This window comes from Doryrhamphus excisus, chromosome 15 (assembly GCF_030265055.1).
Source record: "Doryrhamphus excisus isolate RoL2022-K1 chromosome 15, RoL_Dexc_1.0, whole genome shotgun sequence".
In the NCBI taxonomy this organism is placed as follows: domain Eukaryota; kingdom Metazoa; phylum Chordata; class Actinopteri; order Syngnathiformes; family Syngnathidae; genus Doryrhamphus; species Doryrhamphus excisus.
In genome coordinates, this window is record NC_080480.1 from 18,737,237 (window position 1) to 18,760,000 (window position 22,764).

Here is a 22,764-nt window from a genome sequence, read left to right on the forward strand (position 1 = left end):
CCCTTCCCAGCAACACTGACTCCACCCACCGCCTTAGGCCCGCCCACAGACTGATTGGCAGCAAACTCCAAACTCAGCTTAACCCGCCACACTTAGCTCCTCCCACCTGAGCCCCGCCCCCAGCACGGCCTGATGTCATCAAGAGTTCACAATGGCCCCTCCCACCCCGTGCAAGGGGAGTTTGGAGTTTGCTGTGTGGAGGTGGAGGGGGCGTGGCCTCCTGGTGGTCAAATAAAAAAGTAAACGCTGTGACGTCATGCCCCCCCTCCCCCAGGCAACGTCTTGTGCCGTAGTGTCCCCTGGTGGGGGCTGATGAAACAAACTCAGAAATGAAGGGGTGGGTGGGTCCTCTGCTGCTTGTTGCTTTGAGCTGATGAGCAGGGGGGGGGCGTGGAGGGTAGGCGGAGTCACAGGCGGCCGGTTATTTAAGACACCTCTCAAAGTAGGTGGAGCCTACGTAGCCTCCCCTCAGAGAGCGCTGGACGTTCTGCTCAAAGAGTCGCCGGTTCGTCTGCAACACCTCAGCCGCCTCCTTGTTCAACGGGTCCTCGGGGTTGGGCTCCTGGGGGGGAGGGGCTTTCATCAGCACATGACAACAGTCATACAGGGTGGCAGGAAGTCAGGTGACTCACTAGAAATAGATACTGTAGACCGTAGATGATGGAGTTTATCGTCAGCACCGGCTTCCAATCCTCTCTGGACGCAGACGCGCACACGCACACACACACACACACGCACGCACACAGTGACTAAGGAAGCGCTTGTCAAGTGATCTGACAAACAGGAAGTGGAAGAGTCACCTTAAAATATTTAGACACACGTTTCCTTCCAGGTCGATGTTGGGGTGGTACACCATGGTCTCACATTTGACCTTGGGGGGGTCGTGGGGATAACCCTGTCCTACCTGCAACACACACGGCCACACACACGCTCACACGTTGTCACCTTGAGAGGACAAGACGAGGACAGGTGAGTCTGACCTTAAAGCTGAAGACAAACTTTCCGCCTTTGTAGAAACCCTGTGAACATACAAAACGTATCGTCACCTCTGACCTCCCCTTTCAAGACACACACACACACACACACACACCTCGTCAGGCGAGATGATGAGTCTGAAGTTGAGAAGGTCATCGTCGTCAGGAAAGTTGATCTCACAGGTCTTTGGCAGATTCAACTCGTTGATGTCTGACACAGGACACAATAAGGTGTGTGGGGGCGGAGCCTGATAAGCATTGAACGTGTGGCTCCCGGTGTGTGCTAGCATGGCGGGTTCAAGCCCGGCAGGTGAGGGCTCAGGTAATGCTATGATGTTCTGTGATAAGCAGCCGCGATGCGTTCAAGTGCTGACTACGTAGCAGAAAGCTGACACAGCAAAGTTAGCCGGCTCACAGCTAGCAGGTGTTAGCGAGCTAGCTGGCTAGCAGTGAAACGCGTCGTCAGATCACCGGAGGTGAAATGTCGTGAGCGGGGTGTGTGTGCGAGAGAGAAAGAGAGAAAGGGAGAAAGAGAGAAGGAATAAAGTCGTTCGTGTCAGACAACGTGATGCGTCTCCATGTTGTTGACAAACGAGCACGAGACAGTGGTTAGCTCGAGGCTAGCGGCTAGCTTGTGTGTTCATGTAATGTCTACGCCAAGATGATGCTCGCTCAGGTGTGTTGGCGCCTTGGTTCTCTCAGTCAGCCGAGCTGTCGTGGATCCACCTGGCCGACGATCAGCCTACCTTTTTGTATTCGCAGCTGGGCCGCGCTGGCTTTTTTGCCGCCGGCTCCGGTTCTGTTTCCTCCAGCAGATTCCTCGTCTTTCTTCTGCTGCTTGAGGGAAAAGAGCTTAATCATCTTCACTTGTGGGATAAGTGGACCTCCAAAGTGTCTTCTTCGTGTCCGCGTCGTGTGCTGCTCAAAGGAGAGTGTGTTCAATCCGAACAGCACCCGAACGTTGATGGAGCCGGCGCACGTCAACTAAATGACACGAGCTAGCTAGCCTAGCCTGCGAGCTACATGCTAACAGCTAGCCAGCGCGAGAGGGTGGGGGGTTGGGTTGGTTGTGGGGGTGGGGTGGGGTGGGGTGAGGGCGGGGGGTCTCCCACTACAAATACTTTAACTTCAAGACACGCGTTAATTTACTATTGTTTCATTACTCATCACAATTTTTGTAGAAATTCAAGTTTGGCAACTTTTCTTTCAACACTGATATCAAATCAGCGACATGTGCCGACGGTATTGATTTGCTGTCCATCTTGCTTATGCCTAATTGAATCTGAATAAAGTAGAGCAGTGCGTGTAAAACAAAGATTCCATGTGTCGTGTAAGAGTAACAATGTGATCATAAAAATGGCGTCAATAATTGCAAGCTGCTATAGAGACCCTCCAAAAAGTACCGGAGTGGAAACATGAAACCATACAAAATAAACTGTGAGAAAGAAAATTATTGAAATGAAAAAATGAAAAGAAAGCGTCATTGCAACACTTCAAGTGCCGAGATGCACTTCCGTATCTGACGTCACACTCGTGACGTCTGCATGGTTGTACAAATATTTTTTATTTATTTTCCTGGCCTCGTGGTCACCTGTGTGACGTCACCAATGTGGGCGTACACGCAACCTCGGCACAAGCAAGGCGCGTCATGCACGCGCGCCACACAAACATCGGCAACAAAAGCGCGCGACAGTCGAGGAACTACTTTGTGCGGAAGGAATGAGGCTCGGCAGTGTCAGAGAGGGAGAGAGAGAGAGAGAGAGAGAGAGAGAGAGAGAGAGAGAGAGAGAGAGAGAGAGAGAGGGGGAGCGAGAGAGAGAGAGAGAGAGTGAGTGGGTGAGTGAGTGAGAGAGAAGTGAATGGGACTTCGAACAGCAGTGCATCCTTCACATCATCGATATCGATCACCCAGCTTTTATCGACAACACATCGGCTCGCTGGGGCCAACCGGGAGCTCAGTTGGAGGCTAACGCAGGCTAGCAGCATGGGGCGCGCATGAGGCGGCTAACCGCACAAACAAGGAAGCGGACGAAGAGCTAACGTAGCTAGCTAGCCGCTGGCTAATATTGTTTCTAATGTGTGATCCGGGAGCATGCGTGCTGATACCGAGAGGTTGGTGCCTGCAAACGAGCGTGTTTTCATTCCGACAACGCGCTCACTGCTTTCAATGCTGAAGTGCAGCTAAGTGTTAGCATGTTAGCTGATGTTGTCCTTTTACGTTACTGGGAGCTGGGGGTGGGGGCGGGGGCGGGGGCGGGGGGTGCCGTGTGTGTAACACTCTCATGTCATGTCAGTGTAACAGTCAGTGATAAGCAACACGCGTGTGTACGCGCATTGTGTACTTGGTGGGATTTAGCAGTAATGTGGGAACTTGGCTAGCAGGATGGGTTGTGATTTCCAAGCTCAGCAAGAGTCAATCACGTGACTCCTGCACCGGCACCCTCCGACCTGCCAACTTGCCCGCCCACCCCACATGCTAGTTAGCTCACATGCTAACGACGTGTCGGCACGTCGGCACCATCCTGGCGTAGGACAGGAGTTGGGAGGCTTCTCAGCTGAAATGTGGTCCTGTCTCTGGCAGCTGACTCGTTGGGGGATGTCGGGCAGTAAGGCGCTGGGCGGGGGTGCCAGGCGCAGGAGGACGCGGTGCCGGCGCTGCCAGGCCTGCACGAGGAGCGAGTGCGGCGAGTGTCACTTCTGCAAGGACATGAAGAAGTTCGGAGGGCCGGGACGCATGAAGCAGTCCTGCCTGCTCAGACAGTGCACGGCGGTGAGGCTCACACACTGATGCTGTGTCTCCATGGCAACCGCATGGTTGCCGCCACCGCGGCTTTGATCCGCACACACGCCGGTGGTTGGCATTTTCTCTTCTGAGTGTAATGCACGGTCTGACCTCTGACCTCTCCGTCCAGCCCGTGTTGCCGCACACGGCCGTGTGCTTGGCGTGTGGCGAGGCGGGAAAGGAGGACACGGTGGACTCGGAAGAGGACAAGTTCAGCCTGTGTCTGATGGAATGTACCATCTGTAACGAGATCATCCACCCCAGCTGCCTCAAGGTCAGCGCTCACTTCCCGTTTGCTAGCTCCGCCCCCAAGAGGAGCCTCTGACGTGTGGCTGGCTTGTGTCCGCAGATGGGCAAAGCCGAAGGCATCATCAATGACGAGATTCCCAACTGCTGGGAGTGTCCCAAGTGCCACAAGGAGGGGAAGACCAGCAAGGTGAGGTCAGCACGCGCCGCCCCCACCCGCCCCCCAGATAACGCCCCCCTCTTCACTCTGCCCGCTGCAGGACCAGGCGGACATCTTGGGGAGGCGCAGGCTGGACAACGGCGAAGTGGGCCGCTGGAAGCTGACTGATGACCCGCCCCCCAAGAAGAAAGTCCCGCCCTCCCTGGAGGTGGAGGGCGGCCACAAGAGGAAGCGGGAGAAAGACGCGCCCGTGGACGGCGGGTCCAAAAAGAAGGTGAGTTGGCAGGTTTCCACTTCCTGTGCCAGTGTTTCACAATAAAAGCCTCCTCCTGTGGACGTCTTTGCAGATGAAAGGTGCACACGAGAAGCGGCTGAAGAAGGTACGCACGCCACTGCTTTGTCACCTGCGCCTGACGTGCGCTCATTGCCGCTGTCTCCTTCTTGTCACAGAAACCCAAACAGGAGGCCGAGGAGTCAAATGGCCCCACCTCCTCCGCCGGAGGATCCGCGGTGGGCCCCGCCTCCTCCTCCTCGTCCCTGACCGCCGATGGCGGGGGGGCGGCGTCGGGCGCAGACCAGCGCTCGCATCACAGGGAAAAGCTGGAACGCTTCAAGAGGATGTGTCTGCTGGAACGCCGTGCCTCGTCCTCATCCTCGTCTTCCTCCAGCTCCGAGTCCGACTCCGACTCGGACGACTCGCTGCCGGAGCAGGGAGGTGGAGGCTCTCCGCCCTCCTCGCCCTCGCTGCCTCCTCCCGTCTCCTACGGCATGGGCGGCGGGAGCCGTGCGGAGAGGAGCCGGCGTCTGGCCGAGCTCGGCTTCAGCGCCAGTGAGGACTCGGAGGGCGAGGAGGAGCAGGCGGGAGACAAGGCCCGGCGGCGAGGAGACGCCGCCATTCTCCCGCGTGGGAGGAAAGGAGGCGGCGTGGACGCGGATGAGGACGACAGAGCCAAGAAAACATCCGCCTCCGTCGCCATCCTGCCCCCCTCGCCTCTCTCCTCCAATCAAATGGCTCTGTCCTCCCAACATGGCGGCGGCCTGACGGCCAAGCAGCGCAGCAACGGACAGGAGGCGCGCAACGGCCGGACACGAGGAGGCGTGGGCGGTGAGAAGGAGAACGCCAGCAGTCTTTTGACCAATCACAGACACGGTGGGGGGGGGGGAGGAGGCGGGCCTAAGGGCAACAAAGGTCGAAGCAACGTGAAAAACCAGACGTCCTCCAGAAACTTCTCCTCCTCCATCCCCACCTCCAACGGGGGAGGAGGGGGAGGCGGCCTGATGATGTCGGCCATGGCGGCATCCCCGTGCTCCCGGCCGTCGCGCTTGGCGCCACGCTCCCACGTGATGAAGCGCAGCCCGCCCGCCGTGCCCTCGCCGCCGCGGCCCGTCCAGATGGAGAGACACTTGGTGAGGCCGCCGCCCACCTGCCCTGAGCCCAGCTGCCTGCCGCTGGACTCGGGCTCCGCCCACATCATGACGCGAGACGTGTGGCTGCGAGTCTTCACGTACCTCAGCCAGCCCGAGCTGTGCGTGTGCATGAGGGTGTGTCGCACGTGGAGCCGTTGGTGAGTTGTCCGCCTGTCCGCCCGTCCCCCGGCACACTAACATCACCTGTGTCTGTTACCGTGGCGACGGCAGGTGTTGCGACAAGAGGCTGTGGACTCAGATCGACGTGAGCAGACAGCGCTCCATCACGCCGCCCATGCTGAGTGGAATCATCCGCAGACAGCCCGTCTCGCTCAACCTGGGCTTCACCAACATCTCCAAGAAGCAGCTCATGTGGCTCATCAGCCGCCTGCAAGGTCACTTCCTGTACATGTGCACGGATGTGCGTGCGTGCTGGCATGCTGGCGTGCTGACGTGTGCGTGCTGATGTATGCGTGCTGGCGTGCTGACGTGTGCGTGCTGACGTGTACGTGCGCTGCAGGTCTGCTGGAGCTCAACGTGTCGGGCTGCGCGTGGTCGGTGGTGTCGGCGCTGTGTCAGAGCGCCTGCCCGTGTCTGAGGTTGTTGGACTTGAGTCGCGTGGAAGACCTGAAGGACTCGCACCTGAGGGAGCTGCTGGCTCCGCCCCCTGACACCAGGACAGGTGAGAAGTGCCGCCGGCGCGCCACCGGAGCGTCGCCTCCTGACCCTCTGTGATCGGTCCCCCAGCGCACGGCGAGACACGGGCGGGGCGCTTCCACAACGTGACGGAGCTGAGACTGTCGGGTCTGGACCTGACGGACGCCTCGTCCCGCCTGCTGGTCCGTTACGTCCCCCGCCTGGCCAAGTTGGACCTCAGTCACTGCGCCGACGTGTCGGACCAGAGCGTGCACATGCTCACCTCGGCCGCATCGCCGCTCAGAGAGACGCTGACGCACGTCAACTTGGCAGGTAAGCTGTGGCGGCGGCGTCACGGGAGAGCGTCCCGTAATGGCGTTCTCTTTGCTGACAGGTTGCATCAAGGTGACGGAGCAGAGTGTCCCGTTGTTACGCCGATGCCCCTCCCTGCAGACGGTGGATCTGCGCTCGTGCTCGCTCCTCCCCTCAGAGGCGGGGCTACTGCTGTGCTTCCCGCCCCGGCCGTCCTCTTCCTCTGCCGCCGTGCTGGCTGCTTCCACTTCCTGTCCTCCTGAGGACAGGACGCTGCTAAAGAACAGCTGAACGGCATCATGGAACATTGGCCTTGGTGGCATGGCCCCGCCCACAGCTGCTTATAGGACAGGTGAGGAGGAGGAGGAGGAGGAGCAGGAGGAAGAATCCTACTTTTGTTGGCCTGTACATACTTGTTCTCTGTACAAATGTGTGTGTGTGTGTGTGTGTGAGTATATATGTGTACTTTATCTGCTGTACGTGACCTTGCACCCCCACGGCCCCCCCACAGCCCCCCCCACGGCCCCCCCACGGCCCCCCAACCTTCCCACCTCTCCTGCAGCCAATCATCACGCCTGCTGCTCAGCTGCAGAACAACAGGAAGTGGGCCAAGCTAGCTCATTAGCTTGCCGCAAAACACCGTCACGTTACTGTTGAGTCTGCATGTTAGAACCCGAAGCTAAGATAAGCTAATCTGCGTGTGAACGTGTGCACGTGTGCACGTGCGCTACTCCAACGTTGACCGTCTTTCGTGTGCGTCTGTCAAAAGTCATCATCTTTGAGGTGCAACGTTGCTTCGTTGAGACGGCCAGGCGTTGCCTGAAAACCCCTCCTCCATTTCAGCGTCCTTCCAAACTGACTTGCTCTTGTGTCCTGGCAGCTAGGCTAGCAGCTAGCTAACACGTTAGCTTCAGATCTGCACTACAAGTCCATGAACTAAAGTCAGTCTGAAACACGCTTTGAACAAACTGGCAGATGATCAAGTCCTGAGTGGGAGTGGTCGTCCCCGGGGAAGAAAAGCTCTGGTTGCAGCTTCCAAAAGGTGAATAAGCTTCTTTTTTATTGTTTACGCCAGTCATCGACTGTTGCTCGGACAAAACTGTGACAAACGTCTTCTTTTCGTCACACTGCCATCAAGTTCACTGATCAGTTGATCAGCTGTCGGTGTGACGTCGTCGTCGTGCTGATTGGACAGCTCCTCCGAGCTCTTATCCAATCTGAATGATTGACGTTTTCTAAAAATGCACTGGATCATCATGACCTTCGTCCTTGTTTGCCAAAACTTGTTTTTTATACTTTGTCCATGATTGTGTGGGAAAATGAGGGAAGTTGGAAGTAAAAGCAACTCAAGGCAGCTACGTGTGAGTAACTACTGTACAATGACTAATAAAGAAGCAAGGAGTTGTTGTTTTTTTACCTTCCTTTCGTCATGATTGGCCACACATTTGGACCTTCATGCCAACTGACAGCCAGCCAATCACAGACCAGACTTGTATGAGCAATGTCGCTAGTCAACACAACGGGCATCTCTGCTAACTAACGTCTTCCTGCTGCTAGCTGCTGACACTTTAGGACTGGTGCTGTTGGACGAAGACGTCAACGTTCCAAAATACAATCCCTAACACTTGTCACAATGATCACAGTCAGGCACACCGGTCCGTTTCAGTTCGACCAGAGAATGTGAGAAGCGAGTAAGAAAGTCAAACTACGTGAGCTAGCTAGCATGACGTGTGCTTCGCTGTAACGTAAAACAACGATTGCGTCACTCACTCATCTCCGTTTGCTGACAACACAAAACACCAAAAGTGTGACGTCACTGTCGTGCTGAAGAAAAAACCGCGTGAACCAGCCCGCGCCTTCACACGTGCTTGCGCTGCTGCGTTCAATTTTCACCGCTTATTTCGTGACACTATAGTGCTTGGTGATTGGCGACGCGTCTGAGTAACAGACCTCGAGTAGATAGGAGTGATGTCTTGGAAAATATAAAGGCCATTCGATTCGACCCTCCGGGGATGAGCGCGTGTTGGTTCCCCCCTGCGGTGATGAGAATGTCCGACAGTCCTTGAACGCAGCAGCAGTCGCCTGATATCCTTCCGCCGTAGAGAAGCGGCCTTTCCTTCGCGAGACAACACACGATGCAAACGGGCGGCGGCGAGGCTGCTAAAGCTCACTACGCGCCACGACCGTTAGCTTTTCCCGCAGCAGCCAAGTGAAGACGCCGAGCGCGCGCCGGGGAAACCTCCGCCTTTTCACCTCCTGGGTCGCCCCGAGTGAACCCGCCAAGTGGGTGGCACACATCGGAAGAACTACAATTGTTCTTGAGCACTGCGCGGCAAGTGAAGACTCCAGCTAGCTAGCGAGCGAGCTAGCAAGCCAGCTGCCGGTGGACGGAATGGAGCTCATCACAATCCTCGAGAAAACCATCTCTCCAGGTGAGCGTTAACATGGCGTGACTCCCGCACGGATCGCCGAGACTCCACGTCGACACTCCGGAGCGACGGCAGAGCTGTGGGCGCGGGAGTGGCCGTCTCCGGCCAACCGGTGAAAGTTTGAGAGCTGCTAGCATGCTGCTAGCATGCTGCTAGCTAACACCACGGCCTCACTGGGCGCTGCTCAGGCGGTGACTTAGCACTCACTTGGGCGTAGTTTTATGTTCGACTGCCTCTTTCAGCCCGACGTAGCGAGGTAGCCGTGAACGCACCTCCATGGAAGAATAGAAGCCGATTGTTGGACCAACCGTGACAGTTTAGTCGCGCGGATGACTTTTTGCCGTCTTCCGCGAAGTGCACCGACCCTGCCCATGCCTTTTAGCCGCTTTGCTAGCTCTTTCGCCCGGATCGTTCGACCGCCGGTGCCCTTGTCGTCTCATTGATTCGGAGGCATCGTGCATGTAAATGTCGTTTAATGTCATTTTCTATGAGCCGAAACTCTTACTGCCAACTCGGGGTTGCACCCATTTGACCGGTTGTTGCTAGCGTGCTAATGGGCTAACACGCATGTTGGACCTCGTTGCCCCGACACGGTCTTTTGATTGAATTGTGACACAATCTTTACCCGCTCGGCCGCCGTAAAGCTCATCACCTTGAATAACTCTTCACCTCCCCAGATCGGAATGAACTGGAGGCGGCACAGAAGTTTCTGGAGCAGGCGGCCATAGAGAACCTGGTGAGTGGACCAGCGTCCAGGGGCGTGCGTGGCTGCCAGGGGCGTGCGTGAAGCCCGCGCACCTCTGCAGCTGCATTAGCATCTCCGACTGTGGTCATCTCCAAGTGTATTGCTGCCGGTGGAAGAGAAGGTTGAAGACGTGCAGCAGTGCATTGTGGGATGATGTCATGACTGCTGTACTGTGTTCTGGTGACGATGCGGCGTGAACTTTTAACATCCAGCTTTCCTAAATGAACCTCGTGTATGATCGCCATGTCGGCTTCAGCATTCACTTCCTGTGTCCTCAGCCGACCTTCCTGGTGGAGTTGTCGAAAGTGTTGGCCAATCCTGGGAATACGCAGGTGGCCCGAGTGGCGGCGGGCCTTCAGGTGAAGAACTCTCTGACTTCCAAAGACCCCGACGTCAAGGCTCGCTACCAGCAAAGATGGCTGGCCGTGGACGCCGCCGCTCGCTGCCAGATCAAAAACTACGTAAGGGGGTGGAAGGCCTCGCGGCCCCTTCTGCCGGGTGTCCTGCTTCTGTTGGTGTCACGCCATCTCTGCCTCGCAGGTTCTGCAGACCTTGGGCACGGAGACGTACCGGCCCAGCTCGGCGTCGCAGTGTGTCGCCGGGATCGCCTGTGCGGAGATTCCGGTCAACCAGTGGCCCGAGCTCATCCCGCAGCTGATGGCCAACGTCACCAACCCGTCGAGCACGGAACACATGAAGGAGTCCACCCTGGAGGCCATCGGATACATCTGCCAGGACATTGTGAGTTGCCCTCCATTACACGCTGGCACGCTCTTCATTTGACCCCAGCCACCCGGGAGGCGTCTGGATGAGATGTTGCCATCATCGCGTGCATATGACCAGATGATTGGCAGCTTCGTGGATCTTTATGTAGCTGACGACTCTTGGTCCGCAGCCTTGTTCCACGACACACCCTGTCCCGCCCTGCTGCATACAAGGCTACATGCTAAGCAAGGCGTTGGCACCACCACTGGCCGACTGGTTTGGGTGGCATATTCCACCACCCCCACCACTGGCTGACTGGTTTGGGTGGCATATTCCACCACCACCACTGGCTGACTGGTTTGGGTGGCATATTCCACCACCACCACTGGCCGACTGGTTTGGGTGGCATATTCCACCACCACCACTGGCTGACTGGTTTGGGTGGCATATTCCACCACCACCACCACTGGCCGACTGGTTTGGGTGGCATATTCCACCACCACCACCACTGGCTGACTGGTTTGGGTGGCATATTCCACCACCACCACTGGCTGACTGGTTTGGGTGGCATATTCCACCACCACCACTGGCCGACTGGTTTGGGTGGCATATTCCACCACCACCACTGGCTGACTGGTTTGGGTGGCATATTCCACCACCACCACCACTGGCTGACTGGTTTGGGTGGCATATTCCACCACCACCACCACTGGCTGACTGGTTTGGGTGGCATATTCCACCACCACCACCACTGGCTGACTGGTTTGGGTGGCATATTCCACCACCACCACTGGCTGACTGGTTTGGGTGGCATATTCCACCACCACCACCACTGGCTGACTGGTTTGGGTGGCATATTCCACCACCACCACCACTGGCTGACTGGTTTGGGTGGCATATTCCACCACCACCACCACTGGCCGACTGGTTTGGGTGGCATATTCCACCACCACCACCACTGGCCGACTGGTTTGGGTGGCATATTCCACCACCACCACTGGCCGACTGGTTTGGGTGGCATATTCCACCACCACCACTGGCCGACTGGTTTGGGTGGCATATTCCACCACCACCACCACTGGCCGACTGGTTTGGGTGGCATATTCCACCACCACCACCACTGGCCGACTGGTTTGGGTGGCATATTCCACCACCACCACCACTGGCTGACTGGTTTGGGTGGCATATTCCACCACCACCACTGGCCGACTGGTTTGGGTGGCATATTCCACCACCACCACTGGCTGACTGGTTTGGGTGGCATATTCCACCACCACCACTGGCTGACTGGTTTGGGTGGCATATTCCACCACCACCACTGGCTGACTGGTTTGGGTGGCATATTCCACCACCACCACTGGCTGACTGGTTTGGGTGGCATATTCCACCACCACCACTGGCTGACTGGTTTGGGTGGCATATTCCACCACCACCACTGGCCGACTGGTTTGGGTGGCATATTCCACCACCACCACTGGCTGACTGGTTTGGGTGGCATATTCCACCACCACCACTGGCTGACTGGTTTGGGTGGCATATTCCACCACCACCACTGGCTGACTGGTTTGGGTGGCATATTCCACCACCACCACTGGCTGACTGGTTTGGGTGGCATATTCCACCACCACCACTGGCTGACTGGTTTGGGTGGCATATTCCACCACCACCGGGAAGTGGGGGGTGTTTTCAGGGTAATTATCCCTCCGCCGAGGAACCCTAACCATAATATTCATCTTACGGATGAAATGAAAGTGTCGGTTTAGTCAGGTTCTGCTGGTCCAGTTGCAGACCTCTCGGGTGGATTGATGGCGTGTGTCTCCACTTTGCAGGATCCCGAGCAGCTGCAGGAAAGCGCCAACCAGATCCTGACGGCCATCATCCAGGGCATGAGGAAGGAGGAGCCCAGCAACAACGTCAAACTGGCGGCCACCAACGCTCTCCTCAACTCCCTGGAGTTCACCAAAGCCAACTTTGACAAGGAGGTAGCGTGGCTCAGACTGTAACCACTCGCCGCCTCTGACGGCCATCTTTGACGGTGTGCGTGTGTTCCAGACGGAGAGACATTTCATCATGCAGGTGGTGTGTGAGGCCACACAGTGTCCTGACACCAGAGTAAGTTACTGAGCGTGAAGTTGCTGTGTCCATGCATGGAGCTGATGGTGCCATCCCATCTTCAGGTGCGAGTAGCAGCCCTTCAGAACCTGGTGAAGATCATGTCTCTGTACTACCAGTACATGGAGACCTACATGGGCCCGGCTCTGTTTGCGGTGAGAAAGTGGCGGAGAAGCGAGCTCGGGGTCTGAAAGACGCGTACCAGATGTAGTCCATTGTGACGTAGAACCTGAGGCAGCTGTCCCTCCCTCACAGATCACCATCGAGGCCATGAAGAGCGAAATCGACGACGTCGCCTTACAAGGCATCGAGTTCTGGTCCAACGTGTGCGACGAAGAGATGGACCTTGCGATCGAGGCCACGGAGGTTTGTCAGCACGTGAAGTCTAGAGCGGCGAGGACGCGTGAGGTGATCTTGCTGGGTTGCCTTTCACAGGCGTCGGAGCAGGGACGCCCCCCCGAGCACACCAGCAAATTCTACGCCAAGGGGGCGCTGCAGTACCTGGTGCCCATCCTCACCCAGACCCTCATCAAGCAGGTAGCCTGGCCCGTACTTCCTTCCTCCCGCCCCTTTTTCACACCTGTGGTGGCGTGCAGGACGAGAACGACGACGACGACGACTGGAACCCGTGCAAGGCGGCGGGCGTGTGTCTGATGCTGCTGTCCACCTGCTGCGAGGACGACGTGGTTCCGCACATCCTACCCTTCATCAACGACAACATCAAACACCCGGACTGGCGCTACCGTGACGCCTCCGTCATGGCCTTCGGATCCATCCTGGAAGGACCGGAACCCAACCTGCTGAAACCGCTCGTCATCGAGGTGGGCTAACGAGGACGCCCGCCATTTACCGTGCAAGGACTTTTATCTTGAAAAGCTGCCGTGTTCCGCCCAGGCCATGCCGACCCTGATCGAGCTGATGAAAGACCCGGGCGTGGTGGTGAGGGACACCACGGCATGGACGGTGGGGAGGATCTGCGAGCTGTTGCCAGAAGCTGCCATCAACGAGGTCTACCTGGCCCCCCTTTTGCTGTGTCTGATTGAGGGCCTGGGGGCGGAGCCCAGGGTGGCCAGCAACGTGTGCTGGGTAAGCGGAGGTGGGGTGGGCAGGGGAGGGGCTTCCTGCGGCTGACCCACAGAAGCTGACACGTGCTCCTCCCACCAGGCCTTCTCGTCTCTGGCCGAGGCAGCCTACGAGGCCACGGAGGCCGCTGAGGACCAGGAGGAACCCGCCACCTACTGTCTGTCGTCCTCCTTTGAACGCATTGTCCAGAAACTGCTGGAGACCACCGACAGGTCAGTGGGGGTGCCGGTCCAGGGTCCGTTTTGTCTGTGCTCGCCACCCATGCCTTTGCGCTGCCTCTTCAGACCCGATGGCCACCAGAACAACCTGCGCTCTGCCGCCTACGAGGCACTGATGGAGATCGTGAAGAACAGCGCCAAGGACTGTTACCCCGCAGTCCAGAAGACCACGCTGGTCATCATGGAGCGGCTGCAGCAGGTCTTGCAGATGGAGGTGAGACCAGCAGGTGGAGCGTCCACCCTGGCGTTTCCTGTGTGCTAACTTCCTGTGTCCACAGTCCCACATCCAGAGCACCTCAGACAGAATCCAGTTCAACGACCTGCAGTCCCTCCTGTGTGCCACTCTTCAGGTGAGATGCTGTCAATCATCGTCCGCATGGCTCCAGGCCGCCGCCTGACTGCTTCCTGTCGCTCTTGTAGAACGTCCTCCGTAAGGTGCAGCACCAGGACGCCTTGCAGATCTCTGACGTGGTCATGGCGTCCTTGCTGAGGATGTTCCAGAGCACGGCCGCTTCCGGAGGCGTGCAACAGGAAGCGCTCATGGCGGTCTCCACCCTGGTGGAAGGTAGCCCACGACTCCGTGCTGGCTTGTGGCTTCCCTGGGGCTGATTCCCTTGGCTTTGATTTTCAGTTCTGGGAGCCGAATTCCAGAAGTACATGGAGGCCTTCAAGCCCTTCCTCACCATCGGACTCAAGAACTATGCCGAGTATCAGGTGGGCCTGCGTGGATTGGAGGCATGGATGCATGGAGGCATGCTGGGCGGCGCTGACCAGAGCGTGTGGTCTTTCAGGTGTGTCTGGCTGCCGTGGGCATGGTGAGCGACCTGTGCAGAGCTCTGTCCACCAACATCCTGCCCTACTGCGATGAGATCATGCAGCTCCTTCTGGAGAACCTCGGGGTGAGGAACGCCACCTGTCCCCCTCCCGTGTCTCGTCCACGTGATGTGACCTTGATGTACTCGCCTCTAGAACGAGAACGTCCATCGGTCGGTCAAGCCTCAGATTCTATCTGTGTTTGGAGACATCGCCCTGGCCATTGGAGGAGAGTTTAAGAAGTATCTGGAGATAGTTTTGGACACGCTGCAGCAGGCGTCTCAGGCCCAGGTGGACAAGGTGAGTCCCGACACGCTGAGCAGTGGTTTGCCTTTTTTCTTGCACGTTTCAAATGGAGTACTTCAGGAAGTAGACTATGCACGCGGTCTACTTGGTTCCTAAGTGTCTCCTTCCTGGGCTCCCTTTTCATGGTGGACGGCCAGCACTCATTTAGCAGTCTTTAAACACGCATCTACCACCGCTTCTGGCTTGGTGAGAGGAGCTGGAGATGATGGCTGCTCCCGCTGCCATCTGGCAACGCACTTATGCAGGACCCATCCTAAGAATCCGCTGTCTTGCTACTCTGAGCACGCATGCGCCATGCAGAGTCTGAGACCGCAAGGCTGAGCAGCTCCTGCGTAACACGTGGGAAGGAAAGTAACAAGTAACTTTGTAACTGTGTGTGTGCAGACGGACTACGACATGGTGGACTACCTAAACGGGCTGCGTGAAGGCTGTCTGGAGGCGTACACCGGCATCATTCAGGGCCTGAAGGGTGACCAGGAAAACGTACACCGTAAGACCACCCCCCACCCCCGCACGTGACTTCAGTTCCTCTTCCTGTCTGCAGTCCAACAGGAAGGTTTGATGAGGTCACAGAAGAATCGGTCTTTTTCACCCAGAAAGCTCGCAGGCTCCCCGGCCACGGTTGCAAACGGCTTCCTGGTTTTGCGAGACCGAACAAAGCGTTTGAGATGAAGGCGTGCGTCCTGTCTCACTCTCCTGTCTTGGTGTCCCGCAGCTGACGTGATGCTGGTGCAGCCTCGCGTGGAGTTCATACTGTCCTTCATCCACCACATAGCCGAGGACGACGACCACTCCGACGTGGTGGTGGCCAACGCCGCCGCGCTCATCGGGTAACCTTCGTTAGCCGCTCTTTGTGGTCGCGTGTTGGCTCGCCCTTGACTTGTGACGTGCGCGCACTCAGGGACATGTGCACGGCCTTCGGCAAGGACGTCATGAAGCTGGTGGAGGCTCATCCGCTCATCAACGACCTGCTGACAGAAGGACGGCGCTCCAAAACCAGCCGGACCAAAATGTTGGCCTCGTGGGCCACCAAGGAGCTCCGCAAGCTGAAGAGCCAGGCCTGGTGAGACACGCACACGCACACACACACGCTAGCTACATGTGTGACTTTGGCATGCCGCAGATGCGTCTGACGGGACTCCGGAGTGACGTGTGCATTGGACGTCTGGACGTTGAGGACAAAATGGACGACGTCGTCTGCCTGGCGACGCCTCAACTTGATTGACGTGAGATGATGAGTGTATGAGAGATGACATCACCACCTTCGGCTCCACCAGGCCCTCCACCCCCGAAGCCTGTGGACAACTGACTCCTCCCCTTTCGCCCCCCATGCCCCGCCTCCTGTCTCGCCTGGCCTGGCCGAGCTCGCCAACATGCGTCTCCCTCCAGGTGGGGGAGGGGCGCTAATCAAACATTTTTGTTGCTCTTACTTTTCTTCTGCTCAAACGTGGCAGAGGATTGACGGACGCCGCCTCGCCCCTGTCCATTGGCCCGTGAACGACTCCAGCACTCGATGGTTTGACAATAAAAGCACTTGAGGGGGGGCAAGTGCCAAATGGAAGTTGGGTCGCTCAACATTTTGAAGATGTTTGTTAAAGGTTCTATTTTTCCATTGTTCTGAAGAAAAACACAATAAAAATATGAAACATTCCCCAAGCACTTCCCGTGGTTTCACTTGTCTTTGGCCATGGACCAGTCTCACTGTCGGGGACTTTTGGATTTGATTTTTCTACTTTTTTTTTTTTTTTTTTTGGTAGCACTGTGCTGGCCACTCCGCCAGCTGGAAGTTCTTTGGGAAGTTTGGATATCGACAGCACGCTCTGTGCAGATTTGGCCTCCAAGCTGGACACCCTCGAAGACCCTCCAGGGCTTCGGTTTGGGTGTTTGGGTGTTTGGGTGAGCTGTGTTGGCATGTTGAATTGTGACTCTTTGAAATGTGTTTCTTATTCAACTGGAGCCAACTAATAAAGTCTATATTGTACCGAAACCTCCGGCACCCAACATGCATTTGGGATGATTCCTATCGTAGTGGCCAATTCAGAGCACGCGCACACGCCCCTTGATCGATGATTGACGCAGCATCTGCGCATGCGCACCCCCTCCCCGTCCATGTTATCTTGGCGGAAGAGGAGTTAGCTTGGAAGAGGCTAACGGCTAGCTTAGCGCACACGCTTCACGTCCGGCGCCGCGGATAAGAGTCGGCAGAGCCCGTCTCGGCGACCGAGAGCTACCGTCATGGCCACCGGTCGTTGCTCCGCCAGGCGGCGGGTTAGCGAGGAGGACTGGGTCGGTCCCGCAGGTGTTATGTAAGAGGCCGCTAGCCGAGCTAAGCTAACGTTAGCCTGTGACGATGAGTCAAGAAATGTCTCCGGACTTCGTGTTGATGCGCCTCGTCTCCGCGGCCGAGTACGACCACCTGGACAAGCCGGAACATCTCGTGTCCGGGAAAGCCGGGCTGGGTCACAGCGGCGGGTTCGATGTCGATTCCGGAGTGCACCCGCCAGCCCTCGGCTTGGCCTCTCCTCACTACAGTTCACCTCTGCCCGGCAAAGGTGAACTGGAAGCCGGGCTGCTCTTGACTGACGTCCCCCCGGGCTCGTGCTCGGGCTCGGAGGTGCCGCCGTCCCGCCCACCGACGGAGGACTTCGCTGTCGCGGCTCAGTGCTTTGTGGATTTCCCGCTGGCGCACGGACACGGTCCGGAGGGGGCCGGGTCTGGGGCGCAGCTGATGGTGTTCCAGAACCTGCTGCGCTCCACTGACCGGATCCTGGAGTTCGGCTTGGAGAAGCCCTCCCATTCGGGATTCCTGCAGGAGGAAGGAGAGGCACAGCAAATGGACTCGGGATCAGGTTGCGGTCCGTCTGGTCCCAGACAGGACCAGAATCAGCGCTGCATCCTGTCTTCAGAGAAGAACCCTCAGTGGCGTCCAGAAGGCACGAATGGATCCCATCCTGGTCTCGCCCCTTCTGGGTCGGTCATCTGCCACCGACACTGCCTGGCTAAATGGCCCCCAGGCCTGCTGGATCAGGCCCTGCGTCTCGGCCTGCTGCATCCCAGGAAGAACTGTGGTACTGGTGACAAGGACCTGGTCCTGGCTCTGGCGCGGAGACTGCATCAGCTGGGGGAGGAGAGGGTGGCGAGTGGGGTGGGGGATGAGACGGTAGCTCCCCTCCCTCGGTGCTCCTGTCTACTGGAGCCTGGGACCAAGGGACTGGGACCAGGAGAGGACCCAAGTGAGACCAGTGATGCTCTGCTGGTACTGGAAGGGTTGGGAAGCCACGAGGCAGGTCGACCCGGAGGGGAGGGGGGGACAAGCGGGAGGGTGGGGCCTGTGTTTTCCACTGGGACTCTCAGCAGGCTGATGCAGCAGGTCCACAGACTGGCCGGGGAGGCGGGGGTCTGCACGGGTCAGACCTGGCATAGCTCGCTAGACAGACAACCCACCCAGCCCCAAACTCTCTCGCCCTGCGTCCCCTCATGTCCCACCCCCGACCTCCGGCCTCTCCCGCAAGGTCAGCACCAGTCCCGTTCACAGCCACAGAGCCGGGCCGCCACCCCCAAATTGGGCCTTGCCACGGGGGGAGCGGGCCGGTCTGCGTCCCCTCTGGTGGTCCTTGAAGGTGACCTGGGGGCAGAGAGGACACCCAGGGGAAAATCCAGGAAAGGGGGGTCGCTGAAGGTCAGACTCAGCAAACTGTTCAGAACCAAGAGCTCTGGTGGCGGCCCAGGGGGGGTCCTGGACAAGCGGCCGTCCCTCGCCTCGTCCACCTCCTCGGGGGGGAGTCTTATGGACGTGTGGGCGTCCAACGTGGAGGATGGCGGCAGGTAAGAGGTCAGAGGTCATCACACGGATTGGCACGCTGACTTTAACGCTCACTTCCTGTTTGGCAGGCTGCAGACGTGCACGCCACCTTTCACGGGTAAGAGTGTGTGCGTGTGAGCCATGTTAGCACGGAGCTTTCTCTTTGAGACTAACCTTTGACCTTCTGTGACGTGCATGCGTGTGCACACAGGGGAGACCGTCTCTCTGCTGGACGTGGACATTTCTCACAGGGGGGCCAACTGTCTCCACCCCCCAACTCCACCTCCTCCCCCTAGACGGAGCCTCAGTCTGCTTGGTACTCCTCCACCTCCTACTGGGGTCTCATTCCTGAAAGTGTGTGTAAAACATCGTGTACTCCCAAACCCCGGGGCGTACGCCCCCGCTGCTACGTGTGTGGTAGAATGTCATCAAAACCAAGCCACGGTGTTCTCTGTCAGCGTGGCGACCAAGGAGGCGGCTGGCCATGTTTGTGGTTGACATGCCGTACTGCCGCCTCCTTACCCGGCTTTGTGTCACCCACGCCGCCTCACTGCCACGGAGCCTTCTTCTGTGGCTTCCGTACACCAGTACACCACCCTACCAGTACACCACCCTACCAGTACACCACCCTACCAGTACACCCTACCAGTACACCACCCTACCAGTACACCACCCTACCAGTACACCCTACCAGTACACCACCCCACCAGTACACCCTACCAGTACACTACCCTACCAGTACACCACCCTACCAGTACACCCCCCCACCAGTACACCCTACCAGTACACCACCCTACCCGCACACCCTACCAGTACACCCCCCCACCAGTACACCCCCCCACCAGTACACCCTACCAGTACACCACCCTACCAGTGCACTCTACCAGTACACCCCACCAGTATACCACCCTACCAGTACACCCCACCAGTATACCACCCCACCAGTACACCCCACCAGTATACCACCAATGTTTGACTTTCCTGAGGTCGCCTTTTGTCAAATGTTTCTAAAATGGCCCCTGGTGTCTCTGTCACTGTCTCTCGCTTTCGCTTTCTCTCTCTCGCTGACTTAATGTCTGTCGCTCTCTCCGGAGCAGATGATTTTGGGGGTCCTCCTCAGCCGCGGGGTTCACTGGCAGAGTGCGGTGGGGGTGCGTCGATGCAGTCTCTGCCCCCCAGGCCAGTCGCCCCGCCCCCCTCCCTGAGAGCCATGCACCACAGCCTGAGTCTCAGCGGCGAAGCGCTGGCCAGCCGGCAGCCGACACGTGCGTCGTCGTCATGGTGCGGCCTCTCCTCAGACGCCTTCCTGCGGGCACTACCCAGACCCGTTCCGCTGCGGTCCGTGGAAGATCAGCCACTCCCTCCCCGGCTGGGCGCCCGCTGCCCCCTCAAACGTCCTGATGCCGGCACCTTCGCCAGCAGCCTACGGGAACTGGAGAAGGTGGGTGTGGTCGGGACGCATATGCTAGCCGCCATTAGCATTAGCATTGATGTCGACGTGCATGTGCGCAGTGCGGCTGGTATTGGGGCCCGATGACCTGGGAGGATGCTGAGATGAAACTGAAAGGCAAAGAAGACGGCTCCTTTCTTGTTCGGGACAGTTCGGACCCGCGTTACATCCTCAGTCTGAGCTTCAGGTCGCAGAGCGTCACGCACCACACGCGCATGGAGCACTACAGAGGTAACGCAGCGGCCACCCGAGCCCGTCGGCCTGGGTCTGACCACCCGTCTTCCACAGGGACCTTCAGTCTGTGGTGTCACCCCAAGTTTGAGGACCGCTGCCACTCGGTGGTGGAGTTCATCGAGCGGGCCATCGCGCACTCCAAGAATGGAAAGTTCCTCTACTTCCTGCGCTCCCGGGTCCCAGGTAAGCCGTCGGCACGCCCTGCTCCCCCGTGTTTGTCATCTCTGCGTGACTCCCTGTCTGGCGGCGCAGGTTTGCCTCCGACGCCTGTCCAGCTGCTGTATCCCGTGTCGCGTTTCCACAGCATCAAGACCCTGCAACACCTGTGCCGCTTCTGCATCCGCCAGCTGGTTCGCATCGACCACATCCGGGACCTGCCCCTGCCCACGTGAGAGCTGTGCACGCACGCACGCACGCACGCACGCACGCATGCACACGCAGCACACATGCACACGCAGCACACTCGGGTCAACTCCTTCACTTCCTGTCTGCAGGCCACTGATCGCGTACCTGCGCAAGTTTTACTACTATGACCCTGAGGAGGAGGTGGCCCCGCCTCCAAGGGAGCGCACGGAGGCCGGCGCCTCGCACACCAGCACGTGAGTGACGTTTTTCCCAGACGGAACACCCCGCCTACTTTGGTCTTTCACATCCTGGACCGGCCGTCGTGCCGAGCTCTCTCATTGGCTCATGAGGTCACCTCTGCTGATGTCATCGTTCGTGAGGATGCTAACGTGAAAGACATGCACGCACGCTAGCTGTCAGTCAACCCAAGTGGGTGGCACCCTCTTGCCGACTTTGTGGCCTGATGATGTCATGGGACTGCAGAATGATGATGTCATGCAAGGTGGGAGGGGACACAGCGGTCAATAAAGGTGGGCGTGGCTTCTCTGCCTCCTCCTTCTTTTGTCAAAGGTCAAAGGTGAGCTGTTACTGTTTGGTGTCTATGAAGTTTAATGTTTAACCGCCGGGACAAACAGCCCGTGGGGGGGGGCTACATGCGTCAACAACGCTCACTAGTCTACTTATCAACCATGAAGAACCCGCTCCTGGTGCTGGTCCTGGTCCTGGTCCCGGTCCTGGTCTGTGTGGATCGTGCACGTGAGTTTTTATACATGATGGAATGATCCATAGACATCCACTCTATATGCTGTACATCTACTTTCCCGCATACTACAGCTACTACTCTATATGCTGTACATCTACTTCCCCGCATACTACAGCTACTACTCTATATGCTGTACATCTACTTCCCCACATACTACAGCTACTACTCTATATGCTGTACATCTACTTCCCCGCATACTACAGCTACTACTCTATATGCTGTACATCTACTTCCCCACATACTACAGCTACTACTCTATATGCTGTACATCTACTTCCCCGCATACTACAGCTACTACTCTATATGCTGTACATCTACTTCCCCACATACTACAGCTACTACTCTATATGCTGTACATCTACTTCCCCACATACTACAGCTACTACTCTATATGCTGTACATCTACTTCCCCACATACTACAGCTACTGTCCATATATAGAATCGTAGTGTGTGTATAGATGTACGGTATATAGTATAGTAGTGTGTATAGATGTACGGTATATAGTATAGTAGTGTGTATAGATGTACGGTATATAGTATAGTAGTGTGTATAGATGTACGGTATATAGTATAGTAGTGTGTATAGATGTACGGTATATAGTATAGTAGTGTGTATAGATGTACGGTATATAGTATAGTAGTGTGTATAGATGTACGGTATATAGTATAGTAGTGTGTATAGATGTACGGTATATAGTGTAGTAGTGTGTATAGATGTACGGTATATAGTATAGTAGTGTGTATAGATGTACGGTATATAGTATAGTAGTGTGTATAGATGTACGGTATATAGTATAGTAGTGTGTATAGATGTACGGTATATAGTATAATAGTATGTATAGATGTATGTATATCAGATGGCTTTGTATGAAAGTGGTTTCCATGGTAACAGCAGTGTTGTATGTGTGTGCGTGTGTGTGTGTGTGTGTGTGCGCGTAGAAGCAGTGAGGTGTTTTTCACACTTCAGGCGTTGGTCAGGTCAATGTGATGAAGAGCTGGGTGAGGTAGATGAAGATGACTGCTGTCAGAATCCTGATTATGGTTACGTCACCCAAGATGGCGGCTGTCAATCATGTGGGTCAGTACACACACACACACACACACACACAGTGTTGTGTTGTTGATGAGCGGTGTGGTCATGTTGGTGACACATCCATCATCATCGTCATCGTCAGCTCATGCTAACATCACATGACTGCTGACACTGCTATACACTACCGTACTGTACTATACTATACTAC

At 56.9% G+C, this 22,764-nt stretch overlaps 5 protein-coding genes and 1 non-coding gene across 12 annotated transcripts in view; 5 read left to right on the forward strand and 1 right to left on the reverse strand.

The window, feature by feature from the left end:
- Positions 1–15: 15 nt before the first annotated feature.
- ube2m (ubiquitin conjugating enzyme E2 M) lies at positions 16–2,013 on the reverse strand. Its single transcript, XM_058048219.1, has 6 exons — positions 1,721–2,013; positions 1,091–1,185; positions 981–1,019; positions 801–904; positions 633–696; positions 16–562 (listed from the first exon to the last, which is right to left on the reverse strand). The coding sequence occupies exons 1-6, from the start codon at positions 1,833–1,835 to the stop codon at positions 422–424; spliced, it is 558 nt and encodes a 185-aa protein (XP_057904202.1). The 5' UTR covers positions 1,836–2,013; the 3' UTR covers positions 16–421.
- zgc:158376 (uncharacterized protein LOC100101643 homolog) lies at positions 436–7,932 on the forward strand. Of its 4 annotated transcripts, none has more exons than XM_058048193.1 (11): positions 436–969; positions 3,556–3,744; positions 3,887–4,030; positions 4,106–4,192; positions 4,263–4,436; positions 4,510–4,542; positions 4,613–5,727; positions 5,801–5,964; positions 6,090–6,251; positions 6,317–6,538; positions 6,600–7,932. In XM_058048193.1, exons 2-11 carry the CDS (start codon positions 3,571–3,573, stop codon positions 6,806–6,808), a joined length of 2,484 nt encoding a protein of 827 aa, XP_057904176.1. In that variant the 5' UTR covers positions 436–969; positions 3,556–3,570; the 3' UTR covers positions 6,809–7,932. The 4 variants fall into 4 exon arrangements, with proteins under 4 accessions (XP_057904176.1, XP_057904177.1, XP_057904175.1 ...); XM_058048194.1 differs by lacking the exon at positions 436–969 and adding an exon at positions 1,169–1,284; XM_058048192.1 differs by lacking the exon at positions 436–969 and adding an exon at positions 2,760–3,086.
- Positions 7,933–8,443: 511 nt separating this feature from the next.
- On the forward strand, positions 8,444–16,579 carry kpnb1 (karyopherin (importin) beta 1). The gene is made up of 22 exons (XM_058048190.1): positions 8,444–8,949; positions 9,624–9,682; positions 9,970–10,152; positions 10,232–10,432; positions 12,226–12,378; positions 12,449–12,508; positions 12,574–12,663; positions 12,764–12,874; positions 12,944–13,045; positions 13,105–13,329; positions 13,403–13,594; positions 13,673–13,803; positions 13,876–14,023; positions 14,088–14,159; positions 14,230–14,374; positions 14,441–14,523; positions 14,601–14,708; positions 14,779–14,922; positions 15,313–15,418; positions 15,644–15,758; positions 15,830–15,991; positions 16,052–16,579. Coding segments are annotated over exons 1-22 (2,631 nt in total). The 5' UTR covers positions 8,444–8,909; the 3' UTR covers positions 16,053–16,579.
- LOC131103874 (small nucleolar RNA SNORA79) lies at positions 15,445–15,588 on the forward strand. Its single transcript, XR_009119710.1, has one exon. It is a non-coding gene; the product is annotated as a small nucleolar RNA SNORA79 (small nucleolar RNA).
- Positions 16,580–17,003: 424 nt separating the features above from the next.
- LOC131102711 (suppressor of cytokine signaling 7-like) lies at positions 17,004–21,303 on the forward strand. Of its 2 annotated transcripts, none has more exons than XM_058048196.1 (8): positions 17,004–18,753; positions 18,820–18,848; positions 18,942–19,046; positions 19,828–20,171; positions 20,243–20,411; positions 20,469–20,597; positions 20,719–20,802; positions 20,909–21,303. In XM_058048196.1, exons 1-8 carry the CDS (start codon positions 17,279–17,281, stop codon positions 20,914–20,916), a joined length of 2,343 nt encoding a protein of 780 aa, XP_057904179.1. In that variant the 5' UTR covers positions 17,004–17,278; the 3' UTR covers positions 20,917–21,303. The 2 variants fall into 2 exon arrangements, with proteins under 2 accessions (XP_057904179.1, XP_057904178.1); XM_058048195.1 differs by having other exon boundaries at positions 17,005–18,753; positions 20,667–20,802.
- The window catches only part of LOC131102714 (properdin-like), a 5,822-nt gene continuing 4,110 nt past the window's right edge, over positions 21,053–22,764 (forward strand). For 2 of the 3 annotated variants that reach the window (XM_058048199.1, XM_058048200.1), the window contains exons 1-2: positions 21,053–21,515; positions 22,463–22,601. In XM_058048199.1, the coding sequence (XP_057904182.1) occupies positions 21,371–21,515; positions 22,463–22,601 (284 nt within the window). In that variant the 5' untranslated portion in view covers positions 21,053–21,370. The remainder of the gene's footprint in view (positions 21,516–22,462; positions 22,602–22,764) is intronic. The other variant, XM_058048201.1, reaches the window with a different exon arrangement.

Coding starts and splice junctions, on each gene's coding strand:
- LOC131102711 (XM_058048195.1), top strand. CDS start 17,279: ATGAGTCAAGAAATGTCTCCGGACTTCGTGTTGATGCGCCTCGTCTCC. Junction 18,754..18,819: donor AACGTGGAGGATGGCGGCAG/GTAAGAGGTCAG, acceptor CCTGTTTGGCAG/GCTGCAGACGTGCACGCCAC. Junction 20,598..20,666: donor CCTGCGCTCCCGGGTCCCAG/GTAAGCCGTCGG, acceptor CTGGCGGCGCAG/GTTTGCCTCCGACGCCTGTC.
- ube2m (XM_058048219.1), bottom strand. CDS start 1,835: ATGATTAAGCTCTTTTCCCTCAAGCAGCAGAAGAAAGACGAGGAATCT. Junction 1,020..1,090: donor TCATCATCTCGCCTGACGAG/GTGTGTGTGTGT, acceptor GTATGTTCACAG/GGTTTCTACAAAGGCGGAAA. Junction 563..632: donor GTCTACAGTATCTATTTCTA/GTGAGTCACCTG, acceptor CCTCCCCCCCAG/GAGCCCAACCCCGAGGACCC.
- kpnb1 (XM_058048190.1), top strand. CDS start 8,910: ATGGAGCTCATCACAATCCTCGAGAAAACCATCTCTCCAG. Junction 10,153..10,231: donor GCTGCCAGATCAAAAACTAC/GTAAGGGGGTGG, acceptor TCTGCCTCGCAG/GTTCTGCAGACCTTGGGCAC. Junction 12,664..12,763: donor TGGGCCCGGCTCTGTTTGCG/GTGAGAAAGTGG, acceptor CCTCCCTCACAG/ATCACCATCGAGGCCATGAA.
- zgc:158376 (XM_058048191.1), top strand. CDS start 3,448: ATGCTAGTTAGCTCACATGCTAACGACGTGTCGGCACGTCGGCACCAT. Junction 4,543..4,612: donor ACGAGAAGCGGCTGAAGAAG/GTACGCACGCCA, acceptor TTCTTGTCACAG/AAACCCAAACAGGAGGCCGA. Junction 6,252..6,316: donor GCCCCCTGACACCAGGACAG/GTGAGAAGTGCC, acceptor TCGGTCCCCCAG/CGCACGGCGAGACACGGGCG.